This window comes from Miniopterus natalensis, chromosome 12 (assembly GCF_054644295.1).
Source record: "Miniopterus natalensis isolate mMinNat1 chromosome 12, mMinNat1.hap1, whole genome shotgun sequence".
NCBI classification, from domain to species: Eukaryota; Metazoa; Chordata; class Mammalia; order Chiroptera; family Miniopteridae; genus Miniopterus; species Miniopterus natalensis.
This window is the reverse complement of record NC_142092.1, coordinates 68,319,921-68,342,532: the sequence shown is the minus strand read 5'-3', so window position 1 is coordinate 68,342,532 and position 22,612 is coordinate 68,319,921. Positions and strand designations below refer to the sequence as shown.

General features: G+C 43.0%; 1 protein-coding gene across 4 annotated transcripts; it reads right to left on the bottom strand.

The window, feature by feature from the left end:
• Positions 1 to 1,031: 1,031 nt before the first annotated feature.
• On the bottom strand, positions 1,032 to 20,993 carry ZBTB34 (zinc finger and BTB domain containing 34). 4 transcript variants are annotated; one of them, XM_087822922.1, is made up of 3 exons: positions 20,936 to 20,953; positions 3,136 to 3,203; positions 1,032 to 3,029 (listed from the first exon to the last, which is right to left on the bottom strand). In XM_087822922.1, the coding sequence occupies exon 3, from the start codon at positions 3,017 to 3,019 to the stop codon at positions 1,505 to 1,507; it is 1,515 nt and encodes a 504-aa protein (XP_087679048.1). In that variant the 5' UTR covers positions 3,020 to 3,029; positions 3,136 to 3,203; positions 20,936 to 20,953; the 3' UTR covers positions 1,032 to 1,504. The 4 variants fall into 4 exon arrangements, with proteins under 4 accessions (XP_087679048.1, XP_087679047.1, XP_087679049.1 ...); XM_087822921.1 differs by having other exon boundaries at positions 1,032 to 3,203; positions 20,936 to 20,993; XM_087822923.1 differs by lacking the exon at positions 3,136 to 3,203 and having other exon boundaries at positions 20,936 to 20,980.
• Positions 20,994 to 22,612: the final 1,619 nt, after the last annotated feature.

Genomic DNA, 22,612 nt, shown 5'->3' with positions numbered 1-22,612 from the left:
TGTTTTTATACAGTAATGTGTTTGCCAGCACATGCTTTTGAGGTCTCTTTTCAAGCTATAAACTCAAGAGAGGGGAAAAATTGTAATTCACTATTCCCATTAGATTTCACATTTTCTACAACTATACTGACCTAAAAGATATAAAACATAAAGATAGCACCACGTGACAAAACAAACAAACAAACAAAAAAACACAAAATTAGTGACACACACAGATTTGGTGACACACAGAATATCTTAGAGGGCTTTTTAACTGTTGGTTTCTTTAAGCGGGAACACTGAGGTGGAAGAGCCATGGAGGCTCTCGTTAGCACACACAATACTAAGATATATTGCTTGTAATTCCCATAGAGTATATCTTTACAAAAGTACAAATTCCAAGTTCTGCAGTTTCCCTGGGAACTGCATGTAGAAAAAGTTGCTGTGCACCTGAACTGGCTGTTTGAAAGAGAAAGAAAAAAACACACACAACACTGCTTGGAGAATATTGTACACAGAATTACAAATCCCTTTCCTTTAGTGCGAGTAGTAACTCATGGTAGAGAGTGATTCGATTTAGTTACCTGGTGTGTATGTTTCTACAGTACGGAATGAAGGTAGATTCGGAGGCCAGTAAAAACACTGAAAACCACTGCTCCTTTGGGGTTGGCTAATAAAACACTACAATATGTAAAAAGGTCAGCACCACGGGTCATCCAGCTTACACACTGGACAACTAACAAAAATTCCAAATGGTTTCCAACTAGAGTTGAATACATCTTATGGCATTTGGTTTATGTATTTGTTATGAAGCAGAGCTATGAACACTGTGATTTGCTTTGCTTGCTTTTGGACACAATGATTAATATATATGAAAACCTATTAACATTCTTTTGTAAGGGAAATAAAGGGGAAAAACCATAACATATTAGGTAGGGACGAGACAGAGTCAAAAGCCCTGTTCACATTGTATTAAATTATATATTCCTCTTACATTCACCTCAACCAGAATAAAACCAAATTTGAGAATGTATATATACTATATATATAATAATCACTTTATTATATATATATATAAATTGTCTAACTACTCCGTAAAAGTAATTTTAAATTAGAAAAGGTTACCCATTTGTATCAGCTGACGGCACCCCCGTCTCTTTCCACAGAGATGCACTGGGACCAGTGCAGGACAGCCCAGCAAGAGCACGTCCTTGGCAGAGAATACAGGGTCAACTAGTTGGCATAGCTAAATCGCTGGCAGATTCTGGACTAAGAATTCAGCCAAAGAGGAATACTGTCAGCCTGTATTTTCCCTGGATATGATGCCCTTCATGCTTTGAGCTCCTGGGGGAAGGGAGGTCGGGGAAAGGATAAACATAATGAAGCGTTCCTTCCAGAAACCTTAGAAAAACTGCCAAGAGACCAAGAGGTTTCCAGATGGTTAGGAAAACTAAAGATTACAACAAAGCAAATCACAAATATGCATTGATTAATGTGCTTTGTTTGGGTGCACTCCTTTACCATCTTAATCAGGAGCATCAGACACTGTGTGCATTTCCATCCGGGAATCTAGGGCCATCTCGGAGGCCGATGCGTCATTTTCTAGTTTCTGTTCCATGTACACATCTGTTCTCTCAGGGGACTCAATGCGACTCCTGACTTCAGCTACACCCGGGTGGTTTTTCCGCAGGTGCTGGTTGAGGGTACCTTGGAATGGAAAGCACTTCCCGCAGATCTCACAGCGGAATGGTTTGTCATCAGTGTGGCCCCTGATGTGGTACTCCAGTTGGTCCTTCCGTGTGTACTTCTTCCCGCAGAACTTGCACACAAAGGGGGTGATTCCCATGTGGAGTCGCATATGCCTGTCAAGGCTTCCTTTCTGGTTGAAGGACTTTCCACAGTAAATACAGATCAGCCTCTCGTTATACGGGTACCAGTGACCTCTTGTGCTCCTCTCGCGGGGGCTGCTCTCATACCCAGGGTTATTCATCACAGCTTCACTGTCTGAACCCTGCACCAAGCTCTGCAGATCACTGTGCAGATGGACAGACAAACCCCGCTTTTGGCGGGCACGCCCTCCTCGGAAACAGCTCAGCATGGACCTGGATGGGCTGGAGTTACTCAAACTTCCAAAAGCTTCTGACACGCTGGTTGGCTGTGAGGCTGCCTGGGAATAGGAATACGCGTGCTGGAGCACAGAGCCATAGGAACCCACACTCACCGCCATGACTTGCTCCCCGTCAACCATCTCAGTGTGGTAGCCATCGTCTCCCAGGGAGGAGCTGTCCGAGCAGCTGGGCCGGTCGGACTTCTCCATCTTCACCTTCACCTCAGCGATCTGGCTCTCCCTCACCAGCAGGTCCCCTTGATCATGGTCCCCCTCTATCTGAATCTCATACTCAGAAACGCTCCCGCTGCTCCCTCGGTCCGAGTGGCCCTCTTCCTGTAGGCGGCTGCGCAAAGCTTTGCTGGGCGTCGTTTCCATTCGAAGATCACTGCTTGTGGTGGGCTGCCGTACCTGAGAGCAATACGGGGGAGAGATCTCAACAGGGTTGGCAAAGAAGCTGCCGTCTTTAACTCCATTCCGACTCTCTGGAGTCTCTTCAGCACCAACGGTAACAGAGTCAACATCTCCAACACTGATTTTTGAATGGATGCTCTCTAGGATCTGTGTGCACTTGTCGATGACACACTGCATCTGAAGAAAGCTAGCTGCCGTCAGAAAACTGACAACATCCTTCAGCTGCAAGGACATTCTTCCAGTGTAACAAAATGAAAGCAACTGTTCAAACACATTGGGATTTTTAATCACTGATATTGACAAGCCACTCATGGTACTTAATGCTGAATGGTCCCGGAAATATGGGGAGCTGGCAGCAAGGACTGCTTTGTGGGCTCGAAATGGCTGACCCTGAATGTGGACAATGATGTCACATAGTTTCCCTTGTAGGCGGAGTTCATTTAGCTGGCTCAGAACGGTGCTGCTGTACTCGGGCACATCAAACTGAATAAAACTGCTGCTGTCCATTTCTACTGACATGAGGCGTAATCTGCAGAAAAAGAGAGTTTCATAATTCACCAATGACCCCTCACCAAGTACAAGCAGCAGAAGCACAAGCTGGCAAAATACCACCACCACCACTGTAGCTACTGTACCTTCTAGGGTCTGCCGGAGCATTCCTCCTCTTACTTATTTTCAGTCTTTCATGTCTTGGTTAATTCACCTAAAGTCAAATAACCAAATGATCAATTAGCCTAGTGTCCTAAATGCCTAACTTTCATCTTGATCAAAATTAAAACACGTTATACATAGTAAGGCCATTTCAGCTCTGATTGAGAATTTGGTATTATTTTAGGAAAAATATTTCCCTGTCTCACCTAGTTTTGAGGATCTTTACTTTGTAACAATAAGGAAATTCATCTAAAGAATGTTCTACCTAATTTGTGTATTTTCAATTGGTATTTTTCAATATACAGCATTACTGCATACTATGAATAGAGCTGAACCCTTTTTAGTTTAGAATCTGAGATGCTGTCTTGATGTGCATTTCCCTTCAGCTCTGCACACCTTTATATCTTTTGGAGTTGCTCACCCATGCAGCAATACTCAGTCCCCTTCAGTGACGAGTTTTTAAGATTAGCGGACATTTGGTCCTAACACATCCATGGAGACATTTGGTCCTTGACCATTTGGCACGGACTAAATATACTCATGGACATTTTTAAAGCAAAATGAGCGCCAGACCTCACAAGTGTATGGTCCTCCACGGGTGCTCACAGCACTGGCACACCTAGCACAGCCTGGCGCCCCTTGCCTAGAATCCGCAGCAGCGAATCATCCACACCACGGAAGGGGATACAGCCCAGGCTACATTCTCTGGCCAAATACAACAAAATTAGACCTAACTATTTTAGTTTTTAAAACCCAACCAATAGAAATATAAACACCTCCTGGACAAGTACTGAATCAAAAACAGAATAAAAAATGAATAAAACTATTTAGAAAATTTAAAATATCACATCAAATCTGTAGTAAGAAGGGCTTATGAGACTGACACACTGCCTGCTGAGCTAAGGAGGCAACTTCAGGAGTGAAGTTTACTATGTCTTCAACTTACTTGAGAACGCATCCAGAAAAAGAGATGACTAGATAAGTGATAAAGCAAACAGAGTGAAATGTTAACAAGCCTACACTTGTCTAGGTGGTGGATATATAGGTGTTTACTATAAAATCCAACTTTTCTGTATGTTTGAAATTTTTCATAATGAAGTGTTGAGGGTCTTGAAACAACAACAAAATTTAACAGGGAGAGTCAGTGCCTTAAAATGTTTTATCATTAAACAATAAAGTGCCACTAAATCTAAGACTCTTGCAGAGAAGGATCAATTGGTTAGTGTGACTAGATCACATCAGAATTGTTTTTATCATGTCAGAATTTGAGTTGAAACATTTCAGTTAATACTGCGTCCTTATTTATTTTAGATTTATGATTGAAATCAATGTGAAATCTGTACGAATGAACATATTTTTAGAATAAATAGGCAAAATTAAATACAAAGGAAACAGAAGTACCAAAGCACAAACAATCTTCAGGCCATTCACACTCTTCTAGATGCATGTTAAAACATTTAAAGTGTTTCGATTCATATGGCATGAATCTGATACTACAAGACGGCAAACAGCACAAAGAAGAAAACTGTTGACTTTACTAAGTAAGCAGATTTGAAAGTCCTAAAGGAAATACTAGCAAATATAACCCATTAAAAGAATTACATAGTACGACCAAATGTAAAGATGGTTGTATGTTAGGAAATATACCAATATGATTTGCAGCATCAGTAAATCAAAGGAGAAAAACCATATGGCCAAATCAATACAATGCCAAAATGCATTTCAGAAAGCTAAATGCCCTTTTAAATACGGACGAAATACTCAATAAGCTAGGAATAGAACGATATTTTCTTAATATATTAACAGTATCTACTGCAAACTAATAGCAACATCATCCTTAAAAAGGAACATATCTGCACTTCCCACAGTGCATTTAGTAGAGCACGTCCATGAGTTAGCCTCAGTATCCCTACCTCCCAGGGCTTAAAAACATATTAGCAGAATAACCCATCTGAAAAGTCCTGGAGACAAGAATTCCATTTAACTCAGTAGTCTGCAAATGCATTTAAGCGTGAAACTCTTCTCTCAAGGTACAGATATTAATATTCCAAAGAATTAGTGTTCCCTGGTGTACACTCTGGTAAACACTTTTGCGAAGGCATTCCCATTAGTGCCAGGGAGGATACAAGGCTGTCTGCCCATCACTTCCCGTACTTAATACTGCTCTGGAAGTTCCAGCCAAAGCAACAAGACAAAGAGAAAATTAAGGCATATAGCCATTAAAAAAGAGGAAGCAAAATTACTATTCAAGGCAGATATTATTTATATAGAAAACATAAGATGATCAACTTGAAAAATCTGTTAGAATCAAGATCTAATAAGTAAAGGGTTTCAAAAAGGTACATAAAAAGCCAGTTAGGTAAGATAATGACAAGTTACAACCAACAATAGTATCAGAAATTATACAACACCTAGGGGAAAAACAAAAAATAGTCGGGATCTCCAACAAGAAAACTGTAAGACGTTGATAAGAACTAAAACATGTTTAAATGAAGACACATATGCTCCTGGAAAGAAAATTCAACACTATAAAGATGGATACTTTCCCTAAAAAATTAATCTATAAATATAATGCAGTGCAATGGAATATTTTCTTAGAAACTTGACAAAATGATTTGAAAATTATTCTCAAACACTGCTGTCCAATAAATATGTGTAATTACACATATGCAAGCTATACATGTAATGTGTTCTAGCAGTTACAATGTTCAAAATATAAAAATTTAATACATTTTATTTTACCCAATACAGTATATCTAAAATATTATCATTTCAACATGTAATCAATATTAGGAAGTTATTTACATGTTTGAACAACCACATTTCAAATGCTCAAGAGCCACATGTGGCTAGTGGCTACCATACTAGACAGTGTAGATCTAGGAGAATAAATACCAAAGATGTGTGTTCGTTTTTAAATCCTCACCCAAGGACATATTTTTATTGATTTTTAGGGGGGAAGGGAGAGAGACACAGAGAGAGAGAGGACAGGGAGGGAGAAGGAGAAGAAGAGGGAGGGAGAGAGAAAGAAAAACACATCATAATGAGAGAGAGAAACATCGATTAGTTGCTTCTTGTACATGCCCCAACCAGGGATTGAACCCACACAACCTGGTATGTGCCCTGACCATGGATCAAACCTGCAACCTTTTGGTGCACGGGAAGACGCTCCGACCAACTGAGCCACCTGGCTAGGGCAATACCAAAGACATTTTACTATTTATTTATTTATTTATTTTTAAATATATCTTTATTGATTTCAGAGAGAGGAAGGGAGAGGGAGAGAGAGAGACAGAAATATCAATGATGAGAGAGTCATTGATGGCTGCAGCCCACAACCCGGGCATGTGCCCTGACCGGGAATCGAACCCCGATCTCCTGGATCCTAGGTCAACACTCAACTGCTGAGCCATGCCCGGCTGGGCCCAAAGACATTTTAGAAAAAGAAAAACAGTCCTGGCCTGGTAGCTCAGTGGGTTACAGCGTTATTTGGAAAGGTCAAGGTTGCAGGTTCAATGTGTGGTCAAGGCACATACAAGAAGCAATCAATGAATACATGAGTTAGTGGAACAACAAACCAATGTTTCTCTCTCTCTCTCTCTCTCATCAATAAATTTAAAAAAGAAAAGAAAAAGAAAATACAGCCAAATATAGATGTCAAAATATACAAGTAGGCTATAATTTATTTGGTAAGTATGTACTGAGTGTCTTCGATGTGCCAGGGCAGCTACAACTCTCGTTATAAACTGTGAGGAAAGCTATGAGATCTTTCATAATGGGGAGTGGTCAGAGAAGGCCACTCAAATACATGATATTTCATCTGAGACCTATCTAAAGGGGGAAGGGATGCTGCTGGGAAACATTCAGTTTTCCAGACAGAAGGAATCGCACGTACAGAGATGAAAGCCTGAGCAGCGAAAGGAGGAAATGTCATCGCACAGCTGGGACGAGGAACATGGGGGAGAGCGAGGCCACATGGGAATCAGACAAGAATGGGCCTCGTGGGTCATTTCCAACTGTGAAAAAGGAAGAATTCTTGCCCTGGCCAGTACTGCTCAGTGGTTAGTGTCAGCCCACACAATGAAGGGTTGTAGGTTCAATTCCTGGTCAAAGGCACATACCTGGGCTGTGGGAGAGGCAGCCAATCGACGTGTCTCTCACATCGATGTCTCTCCCCCCCCCCCTCTGTCTCTCTCACCCCCTTCCACTCTCTCTAAAAATCAATGGAAAAAATACCCTCGGGTGAGGAAGAATTCTTAAAATAGATGCTGTTTGAATAAACAAATAAATAATAATAAAATCAGATCCCTTCACCACATATCCAAAAATAACTTCTAGAGAAAGTATTTTTAAGCACACGAAGACAGATACCAGAAGAAGAAACAGAGATTTAACTATGAGTAAAAACTTAGAAATAAAAATTACCGAGGGAGACAATTGTTCTTTCTCAACTTGGCAAGACTTAAAAACACAACCCAGCTGGTGCTCTCATACACTTCTGGGAGGCAAATATAACAGAAACCTTAAAATGGGCATTTCTCTCTTTAAAACAATTCTTTTTTAAAATTTTTCAATTACAGTTGACATACAATATTATATTAGTTTCAGGTGTACAACATAGTGATTAGGCATTTATAGAAAAATGGGCATTTCTCTTGACATAGCCCTTGGTACCATAAAAAAATCATGGATATAGGCACAAGAATTTATCCATAAGTATATTCAATTACAAAGCAAAACAACTGAAACAACCTAACTGCCCAACAATAGGGAATTATTAAAGTATAGTGCACCTGCACCTGTATGCCGAATACTATTATTAAAACGATTTTTAAAGAAGAATATAAAGTTAGCTCCACAAAATGTAAGCCCCACGAGGACAGGGATTTTTATCTGTTTTATTAGTTATCTGCCAGCTTATTGCCTGGCATATAGTAGACACTCACTAAATACTTGCTGAATAAATACTTAATACAGCAAAATATCAGGTAACAGATCAACTGCAAATGAGCATGAGGGATCTTATTGGGTAAAGGATATGGTCTAAAACCAGATTATGGTGACAGTTGTACAACTTTATAAATTATTAAAAATCACTGAATTATACACATAAAACGGGTAAATTTTATTATGTGTAAATTATATTCCAATAAAGCTGTTAAAAAATCAGGTAGTAATAAAAGTAGGATATTTCTAAAAGTATGTATGCATATACAGACATTAAATATACATAGAAATAATACTGAAAGAATGTAAAATGGTACAAATACTTTGGAGGACAATTTTAGTAATATCCACCAAATTACAAATGCACATCCCCTATGGCTGGGCAATTTCATAGGAATTTGCTACAGCACTGTTCATAACAACAAAAGAATCAAAACAAACTAAATGCCTAGCGAGAGGAGCCCAGTTAATAAATTATGGTATATCCATACTAAAGACAATTATACAGCCACAAAAAATAAATGAGGAAGCTCTTTAGTGCTGACATGCAACAATCACCATAATATATCACTGAATGAAAAGGGTGAGGTGCAGAATAGTATAGTATATATGCTATTTGTACAAAGCGATATGAAAATATACACACCACTGTGTCAATATATACGTAGTATATGGACATGCTCAGAATATTTCAGGAGTGATGTAATAAAACCTTAACTGCCTCTTATAAGGGGAACAGGGTAGATGGAAGGTCTATTAGCTTTCAGTGAATCCTGTTAGATTCTTAAAATTTCTAAACTATGTGAATGTATCACTTATTAAAAATAAGAAACATTAAAAAATTTTTAAAACATCTCATCCAGTTTTTAAAAGATAGAAAAATATCATAATAAAACCATTAGGAACATAAATTTGGAGTCAGATCTGTGTTCAAATGATACCTGCTTTCCACTTGTAAAACCTTGGGCAAGGTACTTTATAACCTTTCTGAGTCTCAGTTTTCTTATCTGTAAAACAGGAATACTAGTCCTTATCTCATGGGTTGTTATGAGGCCTTTATGTAGGAAGCTGGAAGCTTTAGCACAATGGCTGCTTGGCACATGGTAATCTAGGTTAGCTATTATAGACTCTTTAGGGAGACAGGGTGGTGTAATAAAGAAAATGCTCTGAAGTTAGACTTGGATGTGAATCCTGGCTCTACCACTTCCTGATAAAAATAACAACAATGAAAATTTAAATAGCTATGTGGCCTTGGAGAAGTCAGTTAACTGATTTCCTTATCTAAAAAGGTCTTGGAAGAACTACTTCCCAACACGACTGCTTCATAATTAAATGAGGGAAATTCATGCAATGAATGCGCATAATAGTTGACATATAATGAGTCCTTACCTTGCGCTAAACAGCTTTTCTATATATTAATTGATTTGATCCTCCTATGAACTCTGTGACGGAAATACTACAATTATTCCCATTTTATAGATGAAGAAAAAGGACAAGCAGTTAAGACAATTGCCAAAGGTCCCATTGCTAATAGATGAACTCAGTCTGGCTCCAGAGGTTGTGCTCATGTCTATACCAGACTGCCTTCTAGAAACACAGATGCGGCCTGGCACTTACCAAGTGTCCAAACACAAGGGTGTGTCAACAGTGACTTTGGGAATTAAAGGTCAAAAAGAAGGTGAGTTTATTTTAAAGGTACAGAGTCTTGGGGGAAAACCAGCAGAAAAAGGAAAGTAATGGAGTATTTACAAGTCTGTAAAACTGCAAACAGTTTTACTGGGAGGCTTCCACCTCCTCTGTGTGGCTTTTACCTTCTCGGAAGAAAAGCAGAGAGCTACACCTGGAAAAAGAAAACCACTGCAGAGAAAAACGAAAGACCATGATTAACACCTAGGGGGGGGATTCCACTTTCCTGCAAGGGGAGAAAGGAAGTGCTTCCCTCTCCTCTCCTTCACATTAACGCGTCCTTGGCAGTGACACCGAGATTCCAGCTCCTGCTAGAGCTGTTAACAAGCATCGCTCTAGAGTAAGAGGCTGGCACCCGGGGAATTTGCAGGGAATTTAAGTCCTAGGTACATTACCAGACTAAAGGGAGAAAAAGACATTAAAAATTACAAGTTTTACACCCAATGACCTGATTTATGGAGTTCAGCCTCTTACAGAGACATCAAGTTCGAATACAATCCTCCACTGCTTTGTACCAGCAATTTCCAAGCATAGACTACTCACTGGTTTCTTACAGGTCTTGTTATCTCCTCTGCATGGAATGCCAGCAGGCCTACACCTAAGGTACATCAATGTCTAATTACTTTACCTTTAAAATAAAATACATGCATATGGCCAAACTTCAAGTTCCAGTAGAGGGAAATAGAAAATGAGCAGCAGAGCTCTTCCCTGTCCCTCTTCCCAAAGATAACCACTGTTAAGAGTTGTGGGTGTTCTTTCAGAGAAAACTGTAAACATCTTATCTACATAACTGTTCTATTCTCTGCTTTTAAAATGTATTTAATACACCTTAAAAGCCTTCCACAGCGACACAAACTTGAGTACCTACTTTTATCCTTTCCAGCTTCAAAGGATCCCATGAGTGGCTGTGTGACCATGTACTTCAGCAGTCCCCAATGGATACCAAGGCAGGGAACAGTTTAAACAGTCATAGCAGTTCCTCCTAGTTTTTTTAAAAAAATATGTCTTTATTGATTTCAGAGAGAGGAAGGGAGAGGGAGAGAGATAGAAACATCAATGATGAGAGAGTCACTGATGGGCTGTCTCCTGCACGGCCCCCACTGGGGAACCAGCCCGCAACCCAGGTTTGTGCCCTGATCAGGAATCGAACCATGATCTCCTGGATCACGGGTTGATGCTCAACCGCTGAGCCACGTGGGCAGGGCAAGTTTTTCATTTTGATCAATAATGCCAAATCACCTCTCAAAAGGGCAGCAACTATCCTTTTACCAATGGGCACATGGAAGTGTGCCTATTCCCCCCATAACTGCCAATAATGGGTATTAAACGTTTCACTTTGCCAAACTGATAGGTTAAAAACAGTGTCATTGTTTTGATGTATATTTGCTTATAAATGAAGTTGATCACCTTTTCTCATGTTTAATGGCAATTTGTCTAAGTCTGTCTTTAATTGCCTATTCATATCCTTAGCTCATATTTTTTATTGAATTGTCAAAACTCTTTGCAAATTAAGGAAATTAGCCTTGTGTCATATGTGCTGCAAGTACGTATTAGATTTAATTGCAATCACTAAATGGCATACTGACTGGGAATTTAAATTATTTTTCTACATTTATAAGAAATATTCACTCCGTTTCAATCTTCTGCCTGCACAAAACCAAAGGGGATTCAAAGATGAGAAAGAGTCCCTGTCTTGCAGTTTGGTACACGCTTCATGCAGCTGCCTCCCAACTCAGACATACGGGAATGGGGTGAACTTCCGATGATGCAGAGAAATGATTTATATTAGTTTTTCATTTAGACTAAGTTTGCAGCTGCTTCAGAAAACAATAATGAACCTGATTATTCCACCCACGAACTACATCAGAATCAGGAGTTTTTAATTCAGCAGATTAATCACTGGTCGCCTTTCTGTCACATTACATTAAGCAAAAAACTGCCCCAAACTAGACATTTACATTGCTATATTTTAATTTTAAAAAATAAGCATATATAAGCTATTTTCTTCAATACCATTAGTACTTAGACACACACTTCCTGCTCTTCCAATTTCTTTAATTGAGAATGCTTTTGCACACCAGGAAGCAGCTTTCAACACACACAGCTTTTGCCATGGTCTGACTCTGCGGCCACTGGTCTCAACAGTGTGGATCCTGGGAAGGGCCACCTCTAATATGGGCACTTCAAACATCTGTCCACTTCCACATGTCCAGCCACCACCACACTAGCCTCAGCAATTGTAAACGGGGATCACTGCCACCTCCTACCACACTCCTTAGCCTTCTCCCCTGACTTGGGATAGCCCGTCATCATCATCAGTCACCAACATTTACTGAATATTTGATACATGCTAAGCATGCCATGAAGGTTTATATGCACTATTTCACTGAATCCTATGGACCTTCTTCTCCCAGAAGGCAGGTATTATTACCCTCACTTTAGAGATGAGGAAACTGAGGCTCCAAGAGGCTAACTTTCTCGGGACTGTTTCAGGGTCTGCCCATCTAGAACCCCTGTGCAGTAAGTCTTGTGTAATTTGCCCAGTGGGAATGGGAGGACCAGCAGGAGGCAGGAAGAGCTGAGGAAAGACAGGATGAAAAGAAACTTGCCCTAGGTTACATTCCTGCAAGAGTGAAAGGGATAGGGACAGGTGGCAAAAGTCCTATTGCTTCCCAGCGCTCCTATTCTTTCCTCTGTGAGTACATTTTAGTAATATCCATCAAAATTACAAATGCACAGCCCCAGTGACCATGCAACTTCAGCTCTAGAAATCTACAACACCCTCTTTCCAGATCAAAAATCACCAGCAGAGGTAAGGGCTATGATCAGAAAAAAAGTCCTAGGTGACCCTCCAGCTGAAGTGTATTACATCTTCCATCTTCACAGCTTTTATCCCCCTTTCCCCCTCAGAGCCGCTACCCCTGGCTGATTTTACCTGCTTTAAGTAAACAGCTATTTTTATATGCAAAGCCGTAACTAATTAGAAACCACTGATCTAGGGCTCAAGTAACTGGTCGTTTCACTGTTTGAAGGTGAAAGTCAGACAGTAGATGCTGCCAAGACACAGGTTCAGCCCAAGTTCAACAGAATTCCAAGCAGCACTGAGACTGGTGTTCAAAAAGCAAGAGCAGACCTGAGGGCTCTCCAGGACTGACCAAGCACCGAGAGCAGCAGCAAGAGCAGCAAGGCCAGTGCGGGCCAGGTGCAAGACAGGACCACAAGGAGTGGAGAGTGAGCAGGTTCTGGAAGAAAATGGACACATGCTGGGGAGTGAAAGCAGAATGGGCAATGAGAGGAGGAAGGCCATTTACGCAGTGAGGACTGTGGGCACAAGCCACGGGGGAAAGTGGTGCTGTCCTATAAATTACCATACAAGCCAGCCTGGGACAGACCTCCCACAGTCCTCAAGTAAAACATGGAGAGGGATCCTAGAAATAAACATGCACACATGCTCTGAAAATAAAACTAAGATCTGATGCAAGACCATATGTCAACAAGGCTTAGTAAAGCAGAGCTACTTGAAATCTTTGCAAGATCCCACCCAAAAAGCTGCAGAACATACCATCATATCTAGAAGAAATGCTGTTCTGCAATGTAACAAACAAGAGAATGATACCCCTAATCCAGGTTCCAAAATCTCCAAGAATAAACACATTTTAACTGAAGGAGCTTTAGAATAAAAAAGCCACCTGGCAATGACAGGGAAACCAGCTGACCATAATTTTTAAGACACGCTGATCTTCAGAGGGTTAACAGGTACCAGTTAATTGATAACTCTGCTCTTCCTTTCACCCAGCTCCTCCCACTGAGTTTTGAGCAAAAGAGGCAACAAGGCAATGACTGCCCTTAAATATGATAACACTATAGGGTCCCATAAAATAAAACCCAATTAACAGAAAATACAGCTCCCCGAGTTTTCAAATGTGGCACATGTTTACCAATTTCTTATAAAGCACCAGGAATGTAAGGAGGGTTCTATTATTTTCCACACAATGCCATTTTATTCTTATGACAGTATTTTAAAAACTTATCACCAAAAAATACCTGAAAAAAATACATGAATTTTTTATAATAATGATACAAAGGTCTTTCCAAGCAAGACATAAGTCCTAGCAGCCACAAAGGCAAAGACAAATACATCTGACAACACAGAAGTTTATGACACACAAAAATCCCCTTAAAAGGTAAATGACACAGTGAGGAAAAATACATGCATGTTTGACAGACTGCTACTTTCCTTAAATTATATTATATTATATTACAAATCAAACAGACTTGGGTGACAGAAAATCCTATGGAAGTTGGGGCAAAGGATATTAACAGTTCAAAAAAAAAAAAAAAGACATAACCAAAAAACATATGAAAAAATGTTTGGCTTTATTCATGACTAAATGCATGTGAATTACAAAATTAAAAAATGAGATGCCATTTGTAACGTATCAGATTTGCACACATTTTAAAAGGACTGGCAAATGTAATCCTGAGGGGTAATCTGGTCAGAGTGACCAAAATGTAAAAGGCATTTACCATTTGGTCCACAATTAACTGCTGGGAATTGAGCCTACAATATACAGTGCTTACAAAAGTTTGTTAGGATATTGTACTGAGCACTTGTATTTACTATAGCAAAAAAACACACAAAACAGAAATAAAGAGAGGGGAACAACCTCAAGAGACTGATTCAAAGAAACCTACCAACAATGAAACACCTAGAGCAATTAAAAATAATAGATACATCTGTATGCTTTGACAAGAGCTCTAATATTTAGTCCAAACCAGCAAGATATAGAACAAGATGTACATATATATGTGATCCCCTGCATGTACTTTTCTTAAAAGAATAAATATATGCTACTGTAGCCACTCAGGAAGCAGTCCCATGAAACTATTAATGCTGGTGACTCTGGGGAATGAGGATTAATGACTGGAGAGAGGGAAAGGAAACAGATTTTATTTTATACTTTTAAAAAATATATATATTTTATTGATTTTTTTAAAGAGAGAGAGAGAGGGAGAGAGAGAGAAAGAAACATTTATGTGAGAGTGAAACATCGGTCAGGTCCCTCCTGCACACCCGGGCCAGGGATCAAGCCAGCAACCTGGGCATGTACCCTAACCAGGAATTCAACCTGCAAGCTTTTCAGTACCTGGGGTGACGCCCAAACAATTGAGCAACACCAGCCAGGGCTGTATTACTCTTGCCAAAAGTTTTTTTTCTAAGATATGTCATAGGACTTAACCTAAAAATATACAAGTTTTTAAACCAAAGAATCTAGAGAAAAACAGGCTGCAATGAATTACTGGATCAAGCAATTATAGGGACAGAAACAAAGAATTATGAGGAACAATGATTAACACTGATTATTTCTGACCAAAAAGAGAGTTTTAAAAATCAAAATGAACAAAGAAAAACATTATGGTGGAAGTAATATTTGAACAGGATTTTGTATTTAAATGGAACACAAAAAAACACTCCAGAGGGAAGGAGTGTCAAGGGCAGAGAACAGTGGAGTGAAAATATCTGGAGTTGTGGCCAGGGTCCAAGTACAAGGGGTGACACGGGAAAGAGGAGCACCACAGCTGGAATGTGGAGAGCCTTCAATGCTAGATTAGAAAACTCAGACCAAATCTGGCAGTAGCCAATTTGAACATTGGTTTAGAGAAGGACTCACCAGGGTTTGGAGACTGAGGGATGCTATCCATTCGGTAGGCAAGTCAGTTCAGCCTCAGACAAGCTGAGTTTAGGGTACCCACTGGGCATCTGAGAAGAGTTGTCTAATAAGCAGCAGGAAATATGGGGCTGGAACTGCAGAGAAACAAGACCTAGAGATACCAATTTGGGAGTAACCAAAAACTGTACTGAGGATGGATGTAGTAAGAAGAGGTTACTCAAAAGACAGAAAAAAGATAGCTGAGAACAGAAAAGTTGTTTGCTCCTACAGAAGTACTGTAACATGATATCCCATGAAAGAGGAAACATCCACAGCTAGCCCACTCCTTAACACATCATTTCTGCATCAGGCGTTAAGTTGTAAGGAAACTGTATCATGAAAACCAAAACCAGCGACATCTCACACTTTTGACCTATTTTGAAGAGAATCTAAAGATGAGCAAGGACACCTAAATGTCATCTGGGCAAAACACCCACATGGGCCTTGAAATCCCCTCTACAACATCCCTGGGTAAAGCCCTGTGACCATTTCTCCATGGCAACCAGAATGAAAGTGTACAAGCAGTTACCGATGGGCTGATTTTTTGAGCCTCCTGTGCTGCTGAGCTCTCACTCTCAGTGCTAAGCACTCTGAGGGCAGGGTCTGTGTGCCCAGAGCCGAACAGTATGTCCAGCAGAGAGAGGCTCTCAGCATATGTCAGCTGACACAACCTAAACCAAGTTGGTGGCTCAAAATCCACGACTGTCACCATAGCTGCACCCTCAGCTTTCAACATTCTCTGCTGAAGACCCAAGAGATGTGGGACCATTTCTGCCAACAGGCAAAAATCTAGCAAGAGGGCTCATTCCCCTCTAGCCCATCAACACTCTAATGTGCTCCACTTCATTTAAAAACAGCCAGTGACACTTCCAAGAAAGGAAAGCAAGGCTGCAAATTTGGAAGTTGTTTAAGGCACCCAGAGGTACCCATGATTCTCAATCAAGATGCTCCTGACTCCCAACCGAGTCATGCACCTGCTGGCTTCAGTCACTTGCTGATACTAGAGACACAACTCAAACAAGGCTTTCCCTCAAGACCTGAAGATAGCGAACTGTCTTTCTCATACAGAAAGTTATTTAAAAAGACCACAGACGGATGCACAGCGGATGACTGGCATGAGAGCAGCAATAAAAACTATATAAAAATAACTTTTCTAGGTATTTCTGCCTGGGTCTAGATCAAAACTAAAACTCAACTGTCATGAATTACGATATAGTCCCTTAGAAAGCAGCAGCTGAATGAGAAGAAGCGGTCCGGTGCTGCTGAAACCCCAGGCAAGGAAAAGTAAATAACATGGCATTCTGCAATGGATATTCATGAAGCACTCGTCCTAGTTTAAAAGAAACAAATCTAGAGTTCTTACTGCATTAATTCATGTGAGCCTGAAAGAACATTTTTATCCAAACTGTTAGATTTCCCACCAAGGCGTTAACTTTCTCCAAGGTTGCTCAGATACACTAATTCTGAGAGTGGGTTTGGTTTCACAGTGGGGTTTGTCTTGCAAAACATCAGAAGCTTCTTCTGAGCTTTCCTAGCATGGTAGGAAAGGCCTCTTTAACCTTACTGGCAGTGTTACAAACCAACAGTTACTGAGCTCCTACTGTGTACTATATGCTAAGTAAGCCCTTTACCTGCTCACTAAATCTGCACACTATGAGATAGTCCCTATTCTAGAGATCCAGAAACAAACTCAGAGACTAAGGGCCCTTCCCAAAGTCACTAAGACTGGCTGAGGCAGGATTTAAACCTAGATTTATCCGTCTCCAGAGTTAGAATTCTTAAATCCAGTAAGAGTAAGATTTTAATCCAGGCACACTGGTGATATGCTGGGTTTTTATTGGTGCTGGACTCTTACTGATCAACTCTGAGTGAAAGAATTCTCACCTAGGAATGTATCATTACACCGATACAGTGATAATTAAGGGGTTATAATTTGCTGTGGTATGAGTAGTTTGTACCCATTTCTCTGTATAATGTCTATTCTGTTTACTTCTGTCTATGTAGTGGGCAAAGGGGTGTTTCAAATTCCAATCATGAATTAGAAAGCTTTGTTTCAGGTTAAAAGAATGAATAAGCTTTCTTACAGCAAAGAACTGAAAAATGTCAAGGAGCAGCATCCTGTATCTGCACACTGCTGGGATTTCAGGGGGCACTGGACCTCGAAAATACATTAAGTCCTATCTTTTATGACAAAAGGATCAGAAAAGCTCACCTTGAATTGCTTTCTTCCAAGAGGTTTTTCATGCCATCAATATCAACCAGAAAATAACCATTAGAAATTAAGCTGCATTTAGTTGATGACCTTCACTAAGCTAAATTCAACAGTTAGTCAGCTACAAAACATTAAATGAACACAATTAAGAAGTCTGAAAAACATTTAGCAGAACTTAAACAAAAATAACATGAAAATTAATGGGAATAAGACATACTGATGGCATTCTAGATTCACAACTGCCATTTGTAACAAGTGCTTGAGCTGGAAGGTTTAGGAGGAGGATCCAGGGACATGCAGAAACCCATACTCAATGGATAGACTGAGGTTCGGCAGCCTATCATTTCCCTACCATGATACATTTACACCTAATATTAATGAGGATTAAAAATGTACTAAGTAGTTACGAGGTGCTGCCAAGTTTTGCCAGCTCTTCGTATACTTTTTCATTTTAAAAGTCATAGCAACCCTATGAAGTGGATTTTATCCCCATACTACAGGTGAGAAAACAGGCTCAGAGACATTATATAAATTGCCCAAGTTCACATAGCTGGTAAGTAGCTTTGCTGGTATTCAAACCCAGGCCTGTCTGATTCCAATGCTGATGGTCTTTCTTTTCCCACAGCCTCCAAACAAAGAATTACGTGATTTTTTTTTCTCTCTTTTCCCACAATTAAGAGTAAAGACCTTAATGTTTCAAAAATTTGTTTCACGTTATCAGCTCCCTAAGAATGAAACCTGAAAACATCCACCTTGAATGGCAGCATTACACATAAGTGACATATGACAGAAAAAGCTGGTAACAGAAAGTCCTTAAAAAAAGTTGTTTATCTACAAAAATCAAGAAGTATTTGAGTGCCTATTACAAGAGTCCAGCTATAGTATTAGATACTATAAGGGCTCAGAGAGATGTATTAGGACCCAATGCCCCCCCAAAACTCCCAGTCCACTCAGGACAAGAAGTTTAATAAGCAAGACCAAGTGCGGAGCTCTGCACTTCAGATGCTGAGTGCCACAGCGGGGGAGGGCACGGGGACACCCTCGGGAGGAAGCACATCTTCAGCAGGGGCCTAAAGGAAGCGAAATGGAGAATTTACACAGTGAAGAAAAGGGAGGCGCGCTTCAGGAGGGGAAACAACAGGAGCAAAGTTGCAGAGAAGAGAGTTTCAACCTTTTTCAGCTCATGGCACATAAACTAATTACTAAAATTCCGAGGCACACCAAAAAATACATTATACTTTTTGCTGATCTAACAATAAAACATATAATTTTGATTTACTCACTTACACCAGGCAGCTATTGTTGCATTGGCCATTGTCATTGTTTTATGTGACACTCTAAGGGAAAAGAGTTCAGTGCCCCTGACTAGTCACGTACCGCATGTTTTAAAAATTCCTGCAGCACACCGGTTGAAAATCGCTGCTCTAGGGACAGTCATAAACTTGCTCCCAAAGGGAACTGGCTGGGAGAGGGAGAAGCGGGGAATAAGACTCAGGTAGGTGAGGAGGGCCAGCCAAGGAAAGCCCTGAAAAGACAGGCTGGACAATGGCTGGACACCATGTGGCAGGCGAGAGGCCACGACTCATCTTGGAAGAGTGACCTCTTGGCTGATCACCTGGCCCCTAAGCGCTCTCTTCCTCTCCAGCAAATGATCGGGAACCACCCCAGTCTCCTGCGCTCACCACGGCCTTTAGAAGAGTTTCAACTTTGGCCTAGTGTTCAAGTTCTTTCAGGAACTAGCCCAACCAATCCTTCCTCCCACCCCCTCCTACACGAACCCTTCTCTACCAGGAGGCTGGTCTAGTGACTAACTCCGCAAGATCAGGGACCTGACTCCTCCTTTCCTAACCGATTCCTGCTCACCCTTGAACAGCCGGCTCCAACCCCACTCCCTCTTGGAGCCTTCCCTGACCACTTGGCCTATAATGACCTCCATCTCTCCTTCCTCTCAATTCTACAGCACACAGCCTTGTCTAATAAATTACCTTTCCACAGGTAAATCCTCAGCACCCAGTGTAAAGCTGCTCTGGGGCTGTGAGTGGGCCTTCTACTACTTTCCCCACCACACGGAACAGCATCTTGACATTTAATAAGCAAGCACACACTCAACTCTTTTCCACTTCCTATATTAGGTTTGGCATTAGCATAAAGGAAGGATAGAGGAGGTGGGGGAGGGGGCTTCTAAAGTCAGAGACCAGCTAAGAAGCTGTTGCAATAATCCAGATGTAAAGCAAAGAGGGCCTGGACTGGGGAACAAAGAGAAAATGGGCAAATATAAACAAATTCTGCATGCAAAAACTCAGAGGGGTGTCACTGACTACCCTAGGAACAAAAGCAAGGGCTGGGTTCTGATTAGGAAAGGCTTAGAAACGCTCCTTGGAATCATTTTAAAGCCTGTCTGAAACCTAGTGTATTCAGTGGCCAAAAAGTCCCTATTTGCAAGAAGTCTTCAGTAAAGCTGTCCGATATCTTGAACCAGGGGCAGCCCTTCCGATTTCTGACATACGCAGAATGGTAGAGTTGGAAGGGTCTTCAAAGAGCTAATCACTCACCAGATGGGGAAACTGAGGCCCGGCACGGAAGAGGTTTGCTGAAAGCCTCAGGACTGAGGCTCCCAGACTAGTGCCGCCCAGAAGGGCACTGTTTACACCCCCAGCCCAGCCCCCGGTAAAGGCAGGACCGGCGCAGGGCGAGAGTGACCGTGGAGGCATCTGGGGCCAAGCGCGACGTGCCGCCTGGAGAAAGGCGGTGGCTCGGGGCAAGGGCTCCGTTGCAGCCACCAGCAGGGCCAACCCCGCGGCCCGGCCCGGTTACCCAGGGGTTTCAACCATCCGGCCTCCTCGTACAAAGGGATAGGGCCCCGAGGGCAAAGGGCCCGGAAGCAGGGGATCCCCAGACGCCCGGGCGGCGGCTGGAGAGCCCCGGGGCAGCTGGCCGAGCGCGACCCTCCGGCCCGCCAGCGGTGCCTGGACTCCGGGTCGTGCACTGTCGGCCCCTCGGCGGCGCGCGCCTGGCCCGAGCAGGTGCCCGGGCCTCCCGACCCCGCCCGGCCTCGGCTCCAGCCCGCGCCGCCCGCCCACCCGCCGGCCCGCCGGTCTGACCAGGCGCGGACGCTCCCGCCCCGCCGCGCCCACAGGGAGCCCGACAGCGGCCGGGGACTGTCCCCGGCCCCGCCAGCTCTGCCCGAGCTTCGCCCGCCGCCCGCCGTCCCCGGCCGGCGCGCCTCACCTGCTGAGAGCGCCGCGCTCACATCGCCCGCCCGCGGCGCTCCCTCCGCCGCCGCCGGCGCCAGGCCCTTCCCCGCCGCTCCGGCAGCCGCCCCAGCCCGCGCCCCCCGCCCCCGGAAGCGCTTCCCGGCCCCGCCCCCTCGGCGCCAGCGCTTCCGGGCAGGCGCGGGCCGGGGAAGCGGCGGGGCCGTTGGGTCTGTCGCCGGGGCGCCGGGGCTCCAGGTTCCGGATTGCGCCCCGCGCACGTCCCGGAGCCCCGCTGCGGGCGACCGGGAGGGCGGCAGCCTGGGCCCCGACTCCGCAGGGGAGCGGCGGCGGCTCTGCTCTCCCAGCCTCCCGCCCGCGGGCTCCTCGGCGCCCCCTGCTGGTGGCAGGAGGGCTCCGCGGCGGGACGCGCTCCGGGGCTCCGGGAGCGGACGGGTGCGAGGGCGGCGAGGACCCTGGACACGCCATCGCCCAGGGCCGGTGCCCACCCCCCGCTCAGCCCTCCCCTCCCGAGCCCCGGCCGCACGGCCTTTCGGGCGCCTGCGGCTCCGCCGAGCTGCGCCTGGCGGGGCGCTGGGGCAGCTGGAGGCAGTAAGTGCGGTGGTTCGGAGCACGGGCCTGGGGACCTGCCATACCCGGTTACTTAATGTAGGACCTTGGGCAGAATTCCTCCTTCAAAACGGAGATAAAAATCAAGAAGTTGAGGTTATAAAGTCCGTGTCACAGCAGGTCCCAAAAAATACGTATTGCCAGATTTTTGGAGACACTCCAATCTTGACACTGGGGTGGGAGTAGGAGCCTTGCCCAACGTTTTACATTCCGCTTCGGGCGAATTTAACACCCTTTAAAGAACTTCCTGCGTTTTGGTGGACTCCTCAGCGGTTCTCTGACTTTGTAATAAAAGTAAACAAAGATACTAGCTGCTCTTCAAGATATAAAGCTGAGACTACCTGACGCTACTTCATCCCTTGCAAGCAGGAGCTCTCCAGACTCCATCCAGTAGCCATCTCACCACAGCTACCTTTTGTTAAACACTTTGTGCAGGGCACTGTGTAGACACTTTATAGACATGACCTCCTTTAATACACAACCCCAGGAGGTAGCCGTCGGTGATAACTCCTGTTTTATCCAGAAGGGAACTAAGGTTCAGAGAGGGTAAGTGGCATAGTTAAAGTCACGCAGCAAAATGTCAGACTGGAGATGAGCTCCCTTGTCTCTGACTCTCGACACGAACTTCTTATGGCAACAGGATATTCTGGACATAGAATTTTTAAGTAACCGGTTTCTAACTGCAGGCACCTGGACAGTCTCACTCTAATTACTATTCCTCTTGAGCTGTCTCTTTGAGATTTGTCCCCAAGAGGAAGATCAGTGAACCCAACTAAGAGTTGGGGTGGTCTCGGCTGTAGTACAGTATTTGCGCGTTGTTAAGGACTATGCAGACTAAAATGTACCTAAGTAATTAAGCTTTGTGCCAAGTGCCTCAAAGTTATTGGCCATCTGTCCATTTGGACACTTACTATTTCCCTCCTAGATTTATATTTATTCCCCCACCAAATTGGGCTGTTAAACTCATATATTTTCCGGTTCCCCTGCTTTGCTGTTACTGAGCTGATCATAATCCGTATCAACTTACTTTAGTTAGAAAATTGTCACTCCTTCACAATTGGGATACATGTGTTTCTGTTTTCCC